Here is a 19314-nt window from a genome sequence, read left to right on the forward strand (position 1 = left end):
AAACCTAAAATTCAGAAAGCGAGGGCCAGAAGTAACCAATATTACCTATGGCCGTTTTGTGCATTTTCTAAAATAAAATTGAAGGATGTCATGCAATTCTTTTTTTGATGAAGGTTTTCACATTTCAGCTCTTACCCAAATCCCTCCCCTATACAAACGGCCATGAAAAATATCACTTCTTATTATTGTACTCTTTTCTTTCACAAACAGGTTGAGTTTGAAGAACAAGAAAAACAGGTTGAGTTTGAAGGACAAGAAAAACAGTATAGAGGTCTACCTATGTGGTTCAAGATGATGATCATAAGTGCATGCATCATTTTGCAGATTCTCATCCAGGTATTAAAGTTAAACTAACCCATTCAAAATTACAGATACATTACATGCATTGAATGTTTACCATGTTTACATTAAATAAAAATAACCTGAGCCACAAAGAGGTAGGATCTGTACTGAACATACACTTCTTAAATATATAGGCTCTCGAGTCTAAAGTAGAACCAATGTCAAAAGATATGTACTTTGGGCAAATTTATAAAATTAGGTCATGTCCTTGATCTACTAGTAATTAAATTGCCTTTTTATTTCCTATTTGTTTATAAACAAAGCAATATTTATTTTTCATGAGTTATATTTTATAAAATTCATTTTATTCATTCTTTAGTGTGATATTCATATTTCATATTTGTAGATTTACGATTTTTTTTTGGTTTTACATTTTGTCTAATAGGATGATGCAGTTTGACAATTTCCATGGAGGTGATTGATGATGATAAATAATTGGTGAAGTAGGCCTAATAGAACAGTGCCTGGACCACAAAGAGAAACACAAACTACAGCGGTTATATGAGTGAGTGAGCTATAGTTAGTGATTATTTTTGATAGTGGAGGTTGTTCACATTTTTTTGGCAACAAATAGACCTGCCTTTGAAAAACCCATTTCAATTTTGTTTTTAGATTATAGTTATTGTCGTTTTTAATTACAGATCAAAATATTCTGTGCAACAAAACATATCAACTTTAATTCTGTCTATTCATATAATTTACATATGTTAATTTATATATTCATATTTACAAGAAATCTCTGTCATTTTTTCAAAGAGTACATGTAGTTAGAATGGAGAGTGGTATGTAAACTGCAGAGAACATGTTTAAGTGATATATATGCTTTATAGAAGTACAAGTTTATAATTAGTAGAAGTAAGATTTCCTATGGTATGTGTTGAAGAAACATATATATGCATAGTCTCACTTTTCTTAAAACATTTGTTTTATAAATCATGACAATTTAATTGATTTTCTTTCTCTATTTTTTCAATCTGCAGGACTGGTGTAAGAGATGTTTTCATTCAAGTAATCCAAATATTCAACTTTGAAGACTTAGGAACCACGTGATGAAGATGGAATTTTTTTTTTCCAAGTCCAATTTAAAAAAATTATTATCACAACCCAAATTCATGACGTATGAAATTTCTTATTGATTTTCATTAAAATTGGTTGCAAAGAGAGAAGCTATAAACATACAAATAGGAGCAGCGGATTGAAGTTGCTTGAAAGTGGGGGGGGGGGGCACAGGGAAAATGCTGTTTTATGTGAAATTTTTAAAAAGTTGCGAGCGAGCAAAATTTTGACATTTCAAAAACAAATATCCAATTTTGTGATAGATTTCGACAAAATATTCAAAATGATATATTTCACCCTTTGCTTTCCTTTTTCTTTTTTTTTCTTGGTAGTGATGTTTTTTTTTTGGGGGGGCAAGAGCATTGGCGGCGGAAGGCAAAAAATTTAGGGGGGTCCACCTGAATTTATCCACCTAAATCTTAGAAGGGACCACAACAATTTCCAGCAAAAAAAGGTTGTCAACCACAATTTTAGGGGGGGCCACAACAATTTTAAGGGGGGGTCTACCTGAATTTAGGGGGGACGCAGGAAAAAAAATTGACGAGCAAAAAAAAAGATTCTCAACAAAAAATTTAGGGGGGACAGGTCCCCCTATCCCACTGCTTCCGCCGCCTATGGGCAAGAGTCCTTCAAGCCCCCCCCCCCCCTCCATCTGTACGAAACTGCTTATATACCCCACTCACATGAATTATTAAACTTAATGCACACAGTATTTCCTTCAGAAGTATATCATAGAAATGAAAATATTGTTTTCTTGTTTCAAAGGGCACTCGTCATGGTGACCATAAAACAGATCCTTCTCAAGTGAAAGGGGCACAGAATAAATTCTTTAGGAGCACTTTTCTTGGGTAAAAGGGGGCAGTTATTCAAGTAAGGGCACTTTCAAGAAGGCGAGGGGGCACTTTTGGCTCTCAGATGGAAGGGCACAGAACACGTGGGGGGGGGGGCATTTTTGGGTAAAAAATGCATATAAGGAAGAGCACTAATTGGTATTACCTAAAACAGGTTCTCATCAGGTGAAAGGGACACAGTACACGTTCGTGATGGGGCATTTTCTTGCATAAAAAGGCACTTTTCAGTGCTTCAAAAATTAGGGGGAATTGTGCCCCCCCCCCCCGCATACAAACACAAATTTCTTTTGGTTCAAACTATTAACATACGCCTAAGAAAAAGGTAAAGCTTAATCCTCTGATAATTTCTGGATAATTAATAAAATTCACCACTAACCACAGAATTCCTTCATGTCTTTCATTTGTGTTCATATAGTATTTGTACAGAGCTAACTGAATGAAAGGGATTTGGAATTGGCAAAATTCAAAATGAGACGGAGATCGAGAGAGGGAAAGAGTGATGAGAAGTGGGTTGAAAAGAGATGAGAAAGAAATGGAGGGGCACATGATTATGAAGAGATAATTTAGAGGGGGTGGTGAGAGAGCTGATGTTGGAAGTAGGAACAAAAGGGGTGGAAGAGAAATAAGACGAGATTTTTGGAAACCAGGAGACAGATAACAAGTGGGAAAATTAGAAGGAAATATATGAAAAGTTAGGTAGCAAAAGGGGCTAGGGTCACTCCAAGAAAATCATTTTTTTTAATTCTCCCATATTGCAATATTCTTATGCGAAAATGGATTTTCATGATACCCTACCATTAGAAATTCAAAAATTGGGTATAAAAGAAATCTCATATTTTCATATTCATATTTTTTTAAGATATTATTTTCCAGAAAAATTATGTATGGACCTATAACCCCTTTTGAAAAAAAGTGAATTTTCTTTTTTTAGTTCTCTTTTTTATGGGAATTTCAACTTTTTTATGGTATCATCTTATAGAGCTACTAAAATCAATTAAGACATAAAAATCAAATTTGATTAAAAATGGACCTAACCCCTTTTAAAAGTGAGCTCTTCATATGTAGGAGAAAGGTGGCACAAAAGAACATGAGTGGGAAAATGATTAAATGGGAAAAAAAACAGAGTAAGAAATGCTGGAGAATAAAGGGGACAGGAAACATATTGAGCATGATAAACTGGGGCCCGTTTCATCATGAGTTACAAGTACTAGTATGGTAACTACGAATACCAATATAATCAAGGTTCCCACGGTTATCACAATAATAGCGATGTTTAAATAGCTCAGTGTAATTCATTATGAAACGGACGCCAAAAGAAAGCAGGCATGGGGATCCATGAAGATTTTATTTTTTTTTCTTCTCCAATAATTTTAACAAGAAATTACTCTTTTAGTGGTGAAAGTTATTTTTTCAGTATTCATACTCAACCAGTGAAAATGAATACCATCATTGTAATAACCATGATTTGCCCCCACCCCCAATCCCACCTTTTTACCTAATCGCGACTTGATCTACTCTTTTCATCTTCCCTTTTAGAATTAGCATAGGCCTTTAAGACGCAATACAATACAAACATTGTTTTGTTTTTAAGTGATATCGCTTGTGATATCGATACTTTATAAAGCGCAACGTATCGTCTCAGATTTGCGCTTGCTTGATTCGCTGAATCCTTCGCGTCACGAGCGCGTAACAAAATGAATACATTAATGAATTTTCCAAGTTGACCTTTGTCATTGCGCTGATGTGCGTATTGTCTAATACACGTACAAAACCACAGTTGACGAGGGAGCATCGTACGAAATTAATATTAATGAGGGCTTATTTTAGCTTCTAATGGATTAAACAAAATGGCAGTAGCTTCGGGGGCCTGGTATAGGCTAAAAATTCATCTTCGCATCCACATCTACTTGAGAATTTTCATACATAGTGCTTGAAAAAGTGCTTAAATTTACCTATTTTCGGACTGGAATATAAAGTATTTTTAGCTCGCACTTCGCTCTCGCTTTATATTTTTATTCTTTTTCAATTCTGATTTGCTTTGTTAAGTGTTCATCGATAATTATTACTATTACAAAGTTATGCCTGTGTAAAATTAGGTAATGAAACAAAGCTTCGGGGTTGGTTTCTCATACATACATTGCTTTTTTTCGGCAGCCCCTCCATTTTACTCTAAAATACAAAAAAATAATGCCATCAATTGTGTTTATATAACCTACAGTGCGTGTCACAAAAAAGTTTACACTTAGAAAAAAATCCTGTAAAATTATACATTTATAATATCCTGAAGATTTTTCCTCATTTTAACATTGGTACACATCCTTTTAAACAAATGACGATATAACTGTCGAAAAATATTTCCGCTTGAGTGAGCACCACTTACTTTTGAAGAGTTTCTGAAAAATGATTTGCGCAGAACTTTGAAATGAGTAAGCGAATAAAAGTAGACCTAAATCATGAAGAACTCGTGGAGATTAGCTAGTAAAAAATGATCCGAAAGTAGCTTTTACCTTTTTTTAGATTTGCTTCCTTGCCAAAAACACTCCGAAGAGTGCATTGCGCCCACCCCACTATCCCACAAACCGAGGCCATTGTGACGATATTTGCTTTACACTGAGCTGTGATTTAGATCTAATGTCTTAGGCTTAATTTTCATTATCTTAATCATTTTCAAGCTTGGAAAAAGTCTGTAGAGAAACAACCATTAAATGACAAAACGTAAACCCACTTTAAATGACGAAAACTTAATGAAAAATGCTAAAGATGTGTGATACAAAATTTTGTTCATGTTTACTTCTGTCCTCGGATCCAGCTGGCACAAAAAGGGTAAAGGTTGTGTTTACTAAGTGTTGAAATTTCAATTTGGGTGGCTAAATTGTTGCAAAATGCTTGAATGTATCCGTTTTAAACGTGCAAGGGACATGTATGAGAAATGTTTCATAGGGTAAGTTTGATTTCGCCCGCTTCACACAGTTTGAAAACGAGCATTTCTGTGTGAATAGATTTCAGCGAGCTTTACAAAATTTGACAGTGCTCACTCAAGTGTAACATTCCGTCAATACTTTTAACTTTCATTGGATAGATGAGTCCCAGACCCAAGATTATATGTGTAAAAAAAACCCTACATGTTGTACATTCTTTATTTTCCAGGGCCTTTACAAGGTGTATTTTTTTTTTGATATGCACTGTATAAGCCTTGTGTTTTGTCGGATGTTATATTATTATTTGAGGTTTTACCTGACTGCTAAGAAAGCACGAATGCCTGTGAGCAAGCAACCACCTGACCAATAGCTAACGGTCCTCTCCGAGGGACCTGGTAATGAGGATAAATGCCTTACCAAAGGACACTAGGACAACTTGGGAATCGAACCCAGGTCACCTTAATCCGAAACCCCCGCTCTACCGACTGAGCTATCGCTATGTTTTGTTATATTCTTAATTTTTATGATATGTATATGATATACAACATTGTGAAACGGAAAACAGAAATAAATGAAATCATTAAAACATGTATATTCAAAATGCCTAAATTCTAGGTCTTAGTAAAAAAAAATGCACACTCAATTTTTTTTGTGATACGCAGCTTGTTCTATATATTCAAAACGTGCTTGAATTATTCAGTTTCATATCAGAATATAAAAAAAATCTGCTCGCTTTATCAAAATTAATGTACAAAGATACCTAGTTACCCATCCACTTTACGATTGACAAAACATTAAAAGAAGGTCCTGTTCTTAGATCCAAAATGTATTCTTCGGCTCGCGCTGCCGTCAATTGTTTAATTACGGAACTTGAGTCCTGAAGAAAATACCGGTGATTGGACCCATGGCAACGATACCAAATGATTGTTTGCCGAATTGTATCTAGACAAACTAATAGCGAACCAACTGAAGTTAGACGAAATGTAATATGGACGAAATGAGAATAGACCAAGTGGTTACTAGACCAATTGACTATTAGGCGAAAAGGTCATAGACGTAATGACATTTGACGAAGTGGATATTGGACCAATTGAAAAAATTACAATTAGACTAAATGATAATAAACAAAACGGCTATTAGACCAACTGGCTATTAGACGAAATAGTAATTAGAGGAAATTGTTATTCGACTATGTTAGTAGTTGACTAACTCATGGTAGAGGAAATGATAACAGACCATGCGATAGTGGAGAAAAGGGCAGTAAACGAAATGGCAATAAACCGATAAATATCCATACAAAGAGTTATCCTGATTTCCAAATTACTCAATGCTCTTTCTCGTGTCTCGAAATATTTAGCAGTGTAGTAAAATCACGCGAAATCTTCATTACGCAAACAAGTAATAAAATGAAGTCACCACAGTGAATCGATTACAGCGAGACCGCTGCACATTGTCCACGGTTCACAGAGATTTGCACGCAAACCCTATGAGAAACAAGCGAGAGCAAACGATTCCGCGAGCTCTTCCCTCTTTTTTCCCTCCCGGCGATTTGTCCCAAAACAAAAGGAATTCCGCAAACTACCATACTTTTTTTTTAAACTTTATTAGCATCCGATCTGTCCGTGCCGATTAGATTTTTACCGTGCCATTTTGTTATAAATTAGCAAAAGAACATGTACATCACTTTTGCCAAGCTGACGAAAACGACCTGTAGGCGTTTAAGGCAGCCGTCATTCACGTAAAAATTTGTATCCGATATGTGAACTTTCATAGCGACGGGAGCATATGATTGACATATACAATATAACAGTCAAAAGTTTATTGAAAATGATGAGTCCTTGATACAGTTTACTTACACAGCCGACATAGTGAAGGGATTATCAGGATCATCAATTACAAAAAAGATGAACATGATGAAATTATATAACTTACATGACTTGTCCGATATCACATTAATCGTAATATCCCTTATTTTTCCTTTGGCTATATAGTGACTGTTCAGTGCAGAAAAAGGGGAAACGGAGACTGGCTGTATGGTCCCGTAGTCAGTTAGCATGCATGTTTTGTAGGCCCACATTCACAATGATCACGATGGTCAGAGAACAATTTCCCTCATTCATCTCAATTCTCTCTTATCATGCTTATCATAACATGTATTATGTGTATACCAGGGAGATAGGGTTTAGTGTGTGCATGGAGCTACTAAATGACCGTGTGCCGGGCCGTGTGCATGCAAGGAAAGATAGCGGAGGTATAGGCCTTAGTTTGTGTGTAAGTTTTTTTGCACGTTTGGTCGGCTCTTCGGTCAACAGTGCGGGTGTTGTGTGCATCATCGCACGGTGCAAGCTTCTTTGTCAAATACTCGCAAACGACTAATAACACGCTACAAAAATCACTCGACCATGCTGCCGCAATGAGAACTCGGTGTGCGAATTATTACGTAACTTTCACCGAAATTAACGCTACACCATAATTTTGTGTTATTTTACTACACTGATTAGTGAAAGCACATTTCATATCTGTAGCTCGAGTCCTGAAGAAAATACCGCTTTTTCGTTGCGACATGTGACATTATGAGTTAGAGAAACCACGACATTATGCGTTGACTGCGACATAATGCATCGGACGCTCTTGGCATATTCCCGACCTTTCGTTTGAGGACGCACACGCTTATTTAGGACGGTAGTTCATGTTGAAAGAGACTTTTGGGCCCGTCGTCATGGTCGTAGAACTCCGTCCTGTAATGCAAATTGTGTAACATGAGATTTTTTTCGTTTCGCATCTGGAACGGAAACATTCAATTTGCGTTTCGTGTGCAAAATTCTGGTTGGTACTATGGTAACACCGATATATCCGATTTAGGACGACTTTCCAAATCCACTTTCGCTTCCTCCCAGAGCTCGAGAGGCCGCCCGGGGGACCCACTTCCATTGAATGGTGGATACCAGGCGCAACAACACGTAAAAAGGGAAAGAGTGGTTGAGTACGTTACGTATATGCCTATGTAGCGTTATGAGGGTGTGAAAAACGATGATTAAAATACTGAAAAAGGGATATATTTCCACTACTTGTAAAGTGTCACAACCCAAATACTTGTTGAGAGATGCATTTTCATAATCTGGGAAAGACCTTCCCTTGTTTAGGGTGCTTTTCGAAACCCCATGGTCGCGCCTGGTATCCACTCATCAATGGAAAAGTACCCCCAGGCAAACCCCCCATTTCTGCGGAAAAGTAAAGCATACTACCCATTACATTGTGTGCTAAAGGCATATCGTTTGTGTAGAAGGTGCAGGCAAAAGAAAAAAATACTCCGCAAATTTAGACGGTTTATGGCCTGTTGCATGCTGTGTACATGTCAACGCATGCGAAACGATTCGGCTTGAGAGGTGATCTGACCCATGGAATCAATTGCCAGTGATCCACAAATAATGCACATTAAATGGAATATCGATTCGATGGACTGCAATGATCTATATCTAAGCCTTAATTCGGTAAGATTTTCCTTACTCAATATGTACTCAATTTGTTTGAAAAACCACTTTGTTATCCATGTCATAATCTACATTTCGCATGTCTCCAGCGAGCTTCAGTCATAACCATGACAGTCCCGCCGCGAGCTCAGGCAGGCGAATGGCATGGCATGCTGGTATCGTATGAAAGAGCTTTGCACACGAAAAGCGAGATCTATAGGGCCTGTAACACAAAGCTTGGCAATGATTGTAGAACAGTTTTCTACGTTTGATTATATTGATTGTAATGTACAATCAATCTAGAATCTAGAATATCGAGTCTATGATTAATCGTTAGCTTTTGAGTTACCCGACTCTTATCTCGCTTTGTAGAGGTTTGCGAAAGGTGCCTAATGTCGCAATCTTCGACATTATGCGTTGGTGCGACATCCCCGGCCTTTCGTTGGAAGGACATGAACGCTTATCTAAGACGGTAGTTGATTTTGGGAGAAGCTTTTGGGCCCGTCGTCATGGTCGTAAAACTCTGTCCTGCAATGCGAATTGTGTGACATGAGATTGTTTTTTTTTTCGTTTCGCATCTCGAACGAAAACATTCAATTTGCGTTTCATGTGCATAATTCTGTTTGGTACTATGGTAACAGCGATATATCTGTTTGAGGACGACATTCCAAAGCAACATTTTGTTCCTCCCAGAGCTCAAGAGGCGTAAAAAGAGAAAGAGTGGGCAATTACGTTACGTATAGGCCTATGTAACGTTATGAAGGTGTCAAAAACGATGTTTAAAATTCTGAAAAAGGAGGACATGTTTTTAATACTTGAAGAGTTACAAAAGCTAAATACTTGTTAAGAGATGAATTTTCATAATCTGGAAAAGCCCTGTTTCCCTTGTTTAGGGTGCTTTTCGAAACCGCATGGTCGTGCTTGGCATCCACTCATCAATGGAAGTGGTCCCTCGGGAAATTGATTCTAATCACCCATTTATAGGGAAAGTAAAGCATAATGCCAATTACATTGTGTGCTAGAGGCATATCGTTTGTGTAGGATATGGAAGCTTATAAGTGCCACCCAGATGTTGAGATAATTATCTTGGGAAGTCGACATCTTGATAGGAAAAGATAAGATGACGAGATCCCGGATCTCATCATGTCGACATCTTGTAGAAGAGATGATCAGATGACATGATCATGGATCGAAGATCTTGTCATCAGATCATCTGTTCTACAAGATGTCGACATGATGAGATCCGGGATCTTGTCATCTGATCATCTCTTCTACAACATGTCAACATGACGAGATCCGGGATCTTGTCATCTGATCATCTCTTCTACAAGATGTCGAAATGACGAGTTCCGAGATCTCGTCATCTGATCTTTTGCTATCATGATGTTGACTTCCCAAGATAATTATCTCAACATCTCGATGGCACTTTAAGCTTCCATAGTAGGAGAAAACAAGAGAAAAAACACCCGCACGTATAAATGCTGTGTACATAATTAACGCATGCGAAATGGTTTCAGCTGGAGAGGGGATTTGACCCAGAGAATCAATTGCCAGAGATCCACTGATAATCCGCATCAAATGCAATATCGATTCGATGGAATTTAATGATCTACATGTATATCTAAGCTTTAATTAAGTAAGTTTTTCCTCATTCAATATGTACTCGCTTTGTTTGAAAAGCCACTTTCTTATCCATGTCATAATCTATATTAGGTCCTGCATTTCGAATTATCTCCACCCATCAGTCGTAATGTACATACACGTATGGTGCGGGTGTCGCGGGAAAGAATTTTGCGCACGAAAAGCAGATCTGTAGGGCCTGTAACCCCCTGTAACACAAAGCTTAGCATCGATTGTAGCACAAGTTTCTACGTTTGATTCTATCGACTATAATGTACAATCAATCTTAAAAATCAAGTGTGTGATTAAGCGTTAACTTTTGTATTAGGGTACCCTAATATAAGCGTCCGTGAGAATTGCAAAAGGTGGCAATTATCGGTTGTAACAGGTCTTACATTATTAGATTATTAGGAATTCGACTAATCTTGTGTGAGTTAATCGATACTAATATGCGTACTGTTAGTGCTCTGTTAGTGAATTCAATGAGTCTAGGCGATGGTCACCCGTGAGAGATGTGACTGGCCCTACTGTTAGCATTCTGTTGCGCTAACAACCCTTCTGTGAGGCCGCCACTAATTGTTATCATGCACAAATGATGCATAACATAATAAAATTTATAATTATATAATAGCTTGCAAGTACACATCTATTGACCTAACTATTAAGACTCTTACAGTACCACTTCTCGTTCTTGAGAATCAAGCTGTGCAACATATCAGTAATAAAATAGATCCTGGTTTAATAACCCTTGACAGAACGTTAGGTGTAGCTGTGGCAGAGCCACAAGAGCTATAAATGAATACGAGGCACAGGTCTCAACTGAAGTTGTCTAGCGTTTATTATTATTTGCTTCCATGTCGTTCAACTCCGTGAAAACTGCATGACAAAGATATAAATTGCAAGAATAATAAGCACATGCAAATAAATCTAGTCTCAAACTGTGCTATCATGCTTCAAAACAGTTACCCAAATAAGCGATATCTATTATATGATGAATCGATCACAACCCTATAGTCTTGGCTAATTAAACCCAACACACTGCATGCTTGGAAATAACCATATACTCATTTGTCATGCAAGTCATAAACCTCATGCGTTAAAGAAGAATCATATTAGAGCAATACCTGAAATAAGAAAATGATAACACATTGTCCCACCTATGCCCTTTCATGTAAGTCTGAGTTCCAATCACTGTGAGGTCGTCTTTGGATTTGTCTAATTTGTCTTGAATCTACTCATCCTTCAAAATCCTTTCATATCTGTGGTCAGTAATAAACCTATCATTCTCACATAATTGTACGTCTCACATCATTGCTTGGAATACAAGTGCAATTTATCTTGTACATTTCATAACACAACTAGATGCATGACATTTCTACTCGTACATTACACTGTGTATTTGCGTACGTGTCATCTACAAATAGTGCAATCACTTGGTTTATATATCCTTCTTAATCTTTATAATCCTTTACACAACACTTATTTTATTGAAAGCAATTGTTAAATCATATATTATACTGACCTCTGTGCCCTTTCGTTGGCTCAAATCCTTTTATATCAGTGATTTCATCAAATTTAAAGCAATCAACAATTCAATTTTGCCGGTTTCAACGTATCGTTAATTATCTGCTGCATGAGGGCGACAAATCATTTAACAAGTCGAGGTCATCAACATGGCTCCTTTAAATTAGTGAGCAAAAAAAAACTAATTTACCCTTCACTGAATAATTTTGTCAGTCATTAACTATTAATCAGATTCAATTATAAAAAAAATAATTACATACACGATGATACAATAAGCATTACTAAGCAAATTGATACATCATATCACTAAATGTGCAATCCCATTTTTGGAGTTTGGTTAAGAATATCTTGAATACTGATTTAGAATATGGAATTGGTATCATATGAAAATACAAATAATTCATAGGCATTGTTTTCCTTTGAACCATTGTACTGAATTTTCTGAATATAAACACACAAAGTCCATAAAAAAAATCTTTCAAATTTATGCAAAGGATTTTCACTGAAAATGCCCTGTATAAATCTTCAGTCATGACGAGAACTGGCATAACTTACCGAATGTATATAATGAAATTTAAACTCATTCAGTAGGCAAAGGAATTTTCACAAATTTCCAATTGAATTTTGAATTAGCTTTCCATGCATACAAATCTTGAATAAAATAACTCTTTAGTACACAGTACTTTTTATAGTAATAATGTTGAGTATCGACCTACATCAGCCTTTTGACAAGTCGAACCTAGAGTAAACCAAATAAAAAATGTACACAATATTCAGGCAAATTTGAACGTTGAGACATTCATGTCATAATAGCTATATCATAATCCAGTCTAATGGAGTTTTGCAAGAAATTGATCAAAAGTTAATTTCAAGTTTCCAAAAGTCCCATTTGTTATTTTTGCTGATCGGTTTTTATGTATCAAAATGCAATTTGATTTGATTTAGCCAAAATTGTTCTATCACTTGTAAAGTTGCCACAGACCTTTATGATTGATAGCGATATTTTCTTGCAACAACTCATTAGTCTTCTTTGCAGACCATTTGAATTGACATAATTCCTTTATTTGCTGATAATTATGTCAACTTGAAAAGAAAAAATTGTCTTGAGCTCCAGACATAAATTTCCATCAAAAAGGTATTAGTCTTTAAAAACTAGACCTGAAATGGGTGGAGCATGTTTGTCTTTGAATTCAGACCCAACTCAGATTTGGACAAAACAACTATTCTTTGAATTCAGACCCAATAAAGATTTTGACAAACAATAATTAGTCTACGAATTCAGACCAAATTTAGATTTCGACCAAACAAAGGTAGTCTACCAATTCAGACCAAATTTAGATTCAATAGGTCTATGAGTTAAAATCAAAGGTGAGGTCTAGTCTCTGAGTTCAGACCCCAAATTGGTCAAATTAGTGTTTCTAGTTTATGGATCACATAGTCTGTCTCTTTCAAATGTTCAAAGTTAATGAAAAATGGCTCCATGGCGGGGAATTAACCCTGTTCGTCCTGGGGTAGAATCAAAACTAGTTTGTGAATCGGACGATCTAAGTAATTCACTGAAATAGTTCGCTTTCCTGATGCTGCTAGTTTTCGATCACCCACTGCTACCTTCACTTTGCGAACGCGATTGTCTTCTGATTCATACGTTTCGACGATTCTTCCAAGTGGCCATAAGTTTCGAGGTAACTGATCATCTTTGATGATTACGACATCACCAACTCTCATATTACGATGAGTACGAGTCCATTTCTTTCGTGATTGCAGTTGGTTCAAGAACTCTTTTCTCCATCGGCTCCAAAACTCATTACACAGGTGCTGAACCCTCCTCCAGCGCTTCTTCAGGTAAACATCTTCACGAAGAAACCTCCCAGGTGGTGGCAGAATAACCTTCGTCTTTTGGGTCAGTAGGTGGTTCGGAGTAAGTGGTTCTGGGTGGTTGGGTTCATTGAGGAATTCCACAGCCAAAGGACGACTGTTGACTATAGCAGCTGCTTCACAGAGCAAGGTACGAAGCGAGTCATCATCAAGTTGGTGACCATTTCGATGCAGTAATGCATCGAGTATTGTGCGTACTGAACGAATCTGTCTTTCCCATGCCCCTCCCATATGACTTGAGGCTGGGAAATTGAACTTGAAATCAAGATAGTCACAGCCATCTGAGAGCAGAATAGATGCCACTTTCGTTTGGTCCATTTCTTTCCATGCTTTTGAGAGTTCAGTTGCTGCACCAGTAAAGTTTGTCCCTCTGTCTGATCTCAGCTGCCTGATAGGGCCACGTATAGAAACGAAACGTCGTAATCCATTTATGAAGGCATCAGTAGTCATCGAGTTCAGCGTTTCTATGTGAATTGCTCTTAATGCCATGCAAGTAAAGATGAGGCCATACCTTTTCAACTCTTTTCTGCCTTCTTTGATAGTCCACGGGCCAAAACAATCCACTCCACAGCAAGTGAACGGAGGACTAGGTGTAAGCCGATCTTTGGGAAGATCAGCCATCTTCTGACTTTGGACTGGTTGACGAAGTTTGTGGCAGGTCACACATCTGGAGATAAACTTGGACACAAAGTGACTGCAACCAAGGATCCAGTATCCCTTAGCTCGGATGTGGTTGATTGTCATTCCTCTTCCTTGGTGAGCTATTTCTGCATGGCAATGGGCAACTAGGAGCTCTATAATATGAGACTGTGGGAGAATGGCAGGGTGCTTAAGCTCGAATGGTCCCTCAACCCTTGTCAGTCTACCTCCAACTCTGAGAATTCCTTCAGTGTCTATGAAGGGATCCAATTGATGTAGACGGCTCTTAGACTTGACGAGACGTCTGCCCTTCCGAGTAGCTCCTTCTATGCCACCCAATATCCGTAGCTCATCTTCGAAAGCATCTTTCTGAATGTGTCGTATTATTTCTTTCTCAGCATTGACAAGCAGTTCGGTGGACAGAGGTTGAATGGCGATCTTGGATTTATTTGAACCCTTTTGCTTTTCCTGACAGCATCTCTGGAGGTAATGCTTGAGACGAAGACAGTTGGCTAATGCCCTCTTGACTTGATGCCAGGAAGAGAATCGTCTGAGTCTCTCAAGATCAAATTTCTCTGCACATTTGGTTGTAGCATGGGAGCGTTTCACCTCAGGATCGTTTGGAAGAATTGTGCTTTCATCCTTATTCTTCTCATCTTCGACGTCATCCATCCACAAAAACTCTGCGCCAATCAGCCATTTCGTCATCTCTCGTTGGTCAACTCTGATCCCTCTAGATGCCTTGTCAGCTGGGTTATCTTTGGTTTCTACATACTTCCACTGAGATGGTGATGAAACATCTCTGATTTGTTTCACCCTATTAGCAACGAATACATGGAAACGTCTTGTCTCATTCTTAACATAACCAAGTACGACTCTACTGTCCGTCCAAAAGACTTCTTTGTCGATTGTGAGACCCAGTTCCGTTTTAAGAAACAGGCTTACTTTGACTGAGAGCAAAGCCGCAGTTAGCTCGAGTCTTGGAATCGTAGGTGTCTTTACAGGAGCAACTCTGGACTTTCCAATAACTAGAGCACAGTGTACATCACCCTTCTGATTTATCAGTCTCAAGTAGGTGCACTGACCATAGCCTACGCTGCTGGCATCTGAGAAATGATGGAGTTCTACCCTCTGGATTGCACCGAAGTTGTTGGGCTTGAAACATCGTTTGATTGAGAGACTCTCCACCTTTACAATGTCGTTCTTCCATTTTTCCCATCTTGCTTGGAGGTCAGCGTTCAGGGGATCATCCCAGTCGGCACCATCTTTGCATAATTCTTGAAGAATTAATTTGCCGGGAAGAATAACTGGAGCTAGTAGACCTAGAGGGTCATACACCGACATCACAGTTGCTAAGATTCCACGTCTAGTTGAAGGCTTCGGGTCAAATGTTAGCCGAAACTGAAATGTGTCTGATTCCACACACCACTGTACTCCTAATGCCTTCTGGATTGGTAAGTCATTGTGGAATAATTCTTTAGTTGTTAGATCCTTGGCTCTTTGTGCTTCAGGCACATCTTCAATCACCTTTCGAGAGTTGGAGATAAATTTATGTAAGTGTATCCCAACTTTCTTACATAACTCTCGTGTCCTCACGATCAGGTCAGTAGCCTTCTCAGCTGTAGGGACCGACTTCAAACCATCATCAACGTAAAAGTCATGATGCACAAAGTCTTTTACGTCTTTTCCAAATTGCTGTTCATGATCTGTTGCTATCTGCTTGAGGCAGAAGTTTGAACAGCCTGGTGATGATGAAGCCCCGAAAAGGTGTACTCTCATACGCAGATCACATACAGGTTGTCTATAGTCTCCGTCCTTCCACCATAAGAATCGAAGATAGTCACGGTGATCACTTCTGACTTGAAACTGATAGAACATCTCCTGTATGTCACAACTAAAGGCCACGTAATCAGTGCGGAATCTACATAATACTCCAACTAGATTATTTGTCAGATCTGGACCAGTCAACAGATGGTGGTTCAGTGCCTCACCGTTGCATCGTGCACTACAATCAAAAACCACACGAAGCTTGTTGGGTTGTTGCACTCCATGGTGAGGGATGTACCAAAATGTGTCAGCTTCCCTAGATGAGTTTGGAACATATTCTGCATAACCCTTCTCTATCAGTGCCTGAATCTTTTGAGTATAAAGCTTATGATACTCAGAGTCCCTTTCAAATTTTCTCTTTAAGCTGCCTAACCTCTTCAAAGCCATATTCCTGTTGTTTGGCAGATTAGGATGTGTTTCTTTGAAAGGAAGGGGTGTTTCATAGTGTCCATTGTCTGTGACTCGAATCTGCTCCTCCATTAGTTTCAGAAACTTGGTATCATTCTGAGAGTAAGGACGTTGTGCTCTTTCAGGGGCAAAATCTGCTTCTAAGAGCTTGACGAATTGATGAGGTGCTATTTCCTCTCTAACTGTGGATTGGCATGAGAACATGACTTTTGTAGGATGACTGTCTAGCCGCACTTCCTCAGGAAGGACCTTCACCATGGTACGATGGCTGATACCTATTGGGTCATTATCATTACAGCCATGATCCACCATGCCTATGACACTCCATCCCAGGTCAGTCTGCATTGCGAAAGGTCCTCCATGTACCGGTGGGGGAATGACAGCTCGAGGAGTAAGTGCAGTAGGACAATCATAGCCTATGAGTAAGGCTATCTCACAATCCATTAATGGCGATAGGTGATCTTTAATGGACTCCAGATAGGTAATATTCTCGACGACTTCAGGCGTTGGAATGTGAGTTCTATTCGCCGGCATGATATCACGGCTATAAGATGGTGGTAACATAATCTCCTTATTACCATTCAAGGCCCTCACCCTGAGACCTTTAATCTTCTCGCTTGCAACTCTTTCCTCAGCCTTGGACATTGCTGAGAGGAGTAGGTTGACCTCTGTTCCTGTAACTCCCATTTTTTCCTTCGTCCTTCGAAGGATAAACGTTGTGTCAGATTGGGTATCAAGCATTGCATATACCAACATCTCCTTTGGCGTTGAACTATGGGATAACCAAACTGAAACAATAGAAGAGGTTTTTGAAGTATGGGAGCTACTCCTGTTGCTTGATGCATGGGATGAATGAGATTCCTCTGCCTCACGTAGAGAGTCATCTTCCTTAGATTGTCGCTTACTACTCCAATTATCATCATGAAGTGGTGTAGGATGTCTTTCCTTACACCTCGAACAAGTGCTCTTATAGCGACATTCCTTCGATCTATGACCAGGCTTAAGACATCCGAAGCACAGATTACATTTGTGGACAAATTTTCGCTTCTCTTCCATAGGCTGTGATGCGAAAGAAGTACACTCTGCCAGACGGTGCTGTCCTTTGCAAAAAAGACAGCCGAGTTTCTTATTGTTTCCTTCATCTTTCTTCTGTATGCCAGTAGATAGAGTCCTAGCTTTAGACGATGGCTTCCTTTCCTGAACAGACGTTACTGATACACTTGCTACCTCTGCTTCTTCTACGATAAAGTTCACAAAGACAGGGAATGGAGGGAATGAGTTTGTATCTCTTCTCCATTGAACAACCTTCCGGCCCCATCTATGCGTGAGCCAGTCTGGAAGCTTTGACAATAGCTTTCTGTTCTCCCTCTCATCATCTAGGTGTTTCAAATGATGTACAACCTGAGATGCAGCAAAACACTGACGTAGAAAATCGCCATATCTTCGCAGGCCATCTGAGTCCCTTGCACTTATCTTAGGCCATGCATCTAGCTTGTCTCGAAATGCATTGGACAAGACAAACGTGTCTCCATAACGTTTGTCCAATTCCTGTCTTGCGATTGTGTAAGCATGGTCGTCACTAAGGAGTGAGTATCCCTGAACTAACTCAAAGGGACGGCCTTTTAGGTATTTCAACAAGTAGTAAAACTTGTCTTCTGGCATGATTCCTTTCCTTTCAATGAGCATGTCATAAGCTCTCTTCCAAGCCGGATACTGTAGGGGGCTTCCATCAAAGACTGGTGGCTCTGGAATAGGGAGTCGATTGAGTCGCATCTGGTCAATCAGACATGATGTGAGGAATTCTGGGTCTTGATGAGGCTCTTGCACAGGATTTGCAGGCTCCTCAAATGTTTGTTGTTGTCTAGGTCTGAGATCTTCGTTTGGAATTGGTTTGTCAGCATTGACTTTCTTTTCAACCCTGTTTTCTTGACGTACTTTATCACTTTGAACGTCATCTGTATTGTTGGGTTGTAACTGTTGATCAAGCCATTGTTGACATCGACGTTTTGATGAAGAACTTGACGTAGACAATCTCAAACTTCCTTGGGTGGCTCTCACTCGGTTGTACGTTTGTTTCATTAGAACTGAATGTTCTTCCTCTAGCTCATCAAGTTTTGCTTCACTATTTTCCTCTTTAGAAAGCATCTTTGCAGCTGTAGAAAATTCTTCTTGAGCTGTTATAGCATCATCCGTAATTGCCTGCAGAGCATCTCTGTGGGATTTTATGGCATTAACTTCTGCATCTTCATCAGTAAGAAGAGCCCTTAATTTCGTTGATGATCTTCTCCATGAAGTAATGCAGCCTTTCCATTTCTTTTCCTTCACTTCTAACTGCCATTGTAATCCCTTATTGGTAGGCTGACGAATTCGCTTGTCACCTCCGACTGCTCCAGGTTCAGATAAGCTTTCCTCGTGATGAGTAGACATTTTCAGATGACTTCCGTTGATGATAATTGCGAAGACAGTCTGACACTTTAACGACGATAGAATTTGAACCTCAGCATGGCGAGAGTTTTCACTGTAGCTGTGGCAGAGCCACAAGAGCTATAAATGAATACGAGGCACAGGTCTCAACTGAAGTTGTCTAGCGTTTATTATTATTTGCTTCCATGTCGTTCAACTCCGTGAAAACTGCATGACAAAGATATAAATTGCAAGAATAATAAGCACATGCAAATAAATCTAGTCTCAAACTGTGCTATCATGCTTCAAAACAGTTACCCAAATAAGCGATATCTATTATATGATGAATCGATCACAACCCTATAGTCTTGGCTAATTAAA

At 38.7% G+C, this 19314-nt stretch overlaps 1 protein-coding gene and 1 long non-coding RNA gene across 2 annotated transcripts; one reads left to right on the forward strand and one right to left on the reverse strand.

Moving 5' to 3' along the window:
- The first annotated feature begins 325 nt into the window (after window positions 1-325).
- Window positions 326-1465, forward strand: LOC121405816. Its single transcript, XR_005968705.1, has 3 exons — window positions 326-336; window positions 728-847; window positions 1323-1465. It is a non-coding gene; the product is annotated as an uncharacterized LOC121405816 (long non-coding RNA).
- An 11807-nt stretch (window positions 1466-13272) lies between these two features.
- Window positions 13273-18957, reverse strand: LOC121406615. The gene has a single exon (XM_041597623.1). The coding sequence runs from the start codon at window positions 18955-18957 to the stop codon at window positions 13273-13275; it is 5685 nt and encodes a 1894-aa protein (XP_041453557.1).
- Between the last annotated feature and the right edge of the window lie 357 nt (window positions 18958-19314).

Source organism: Lytechinus variegatus, chromosome 1, assembly GCF_018143015.1.
Source record: "Lytechinus variegatus isolate NC3 chromosome 1, Lvar_3.0, whole genome shotgun sequence".
NCBI classification, from domain to species: domain Eukaryota; kingdom Metazoa; phylum Echinodermata; class Echinoidea; order Temnopleuroida; family Toxopneustidae; genus Lytechinus; species Lytechinus variegatus.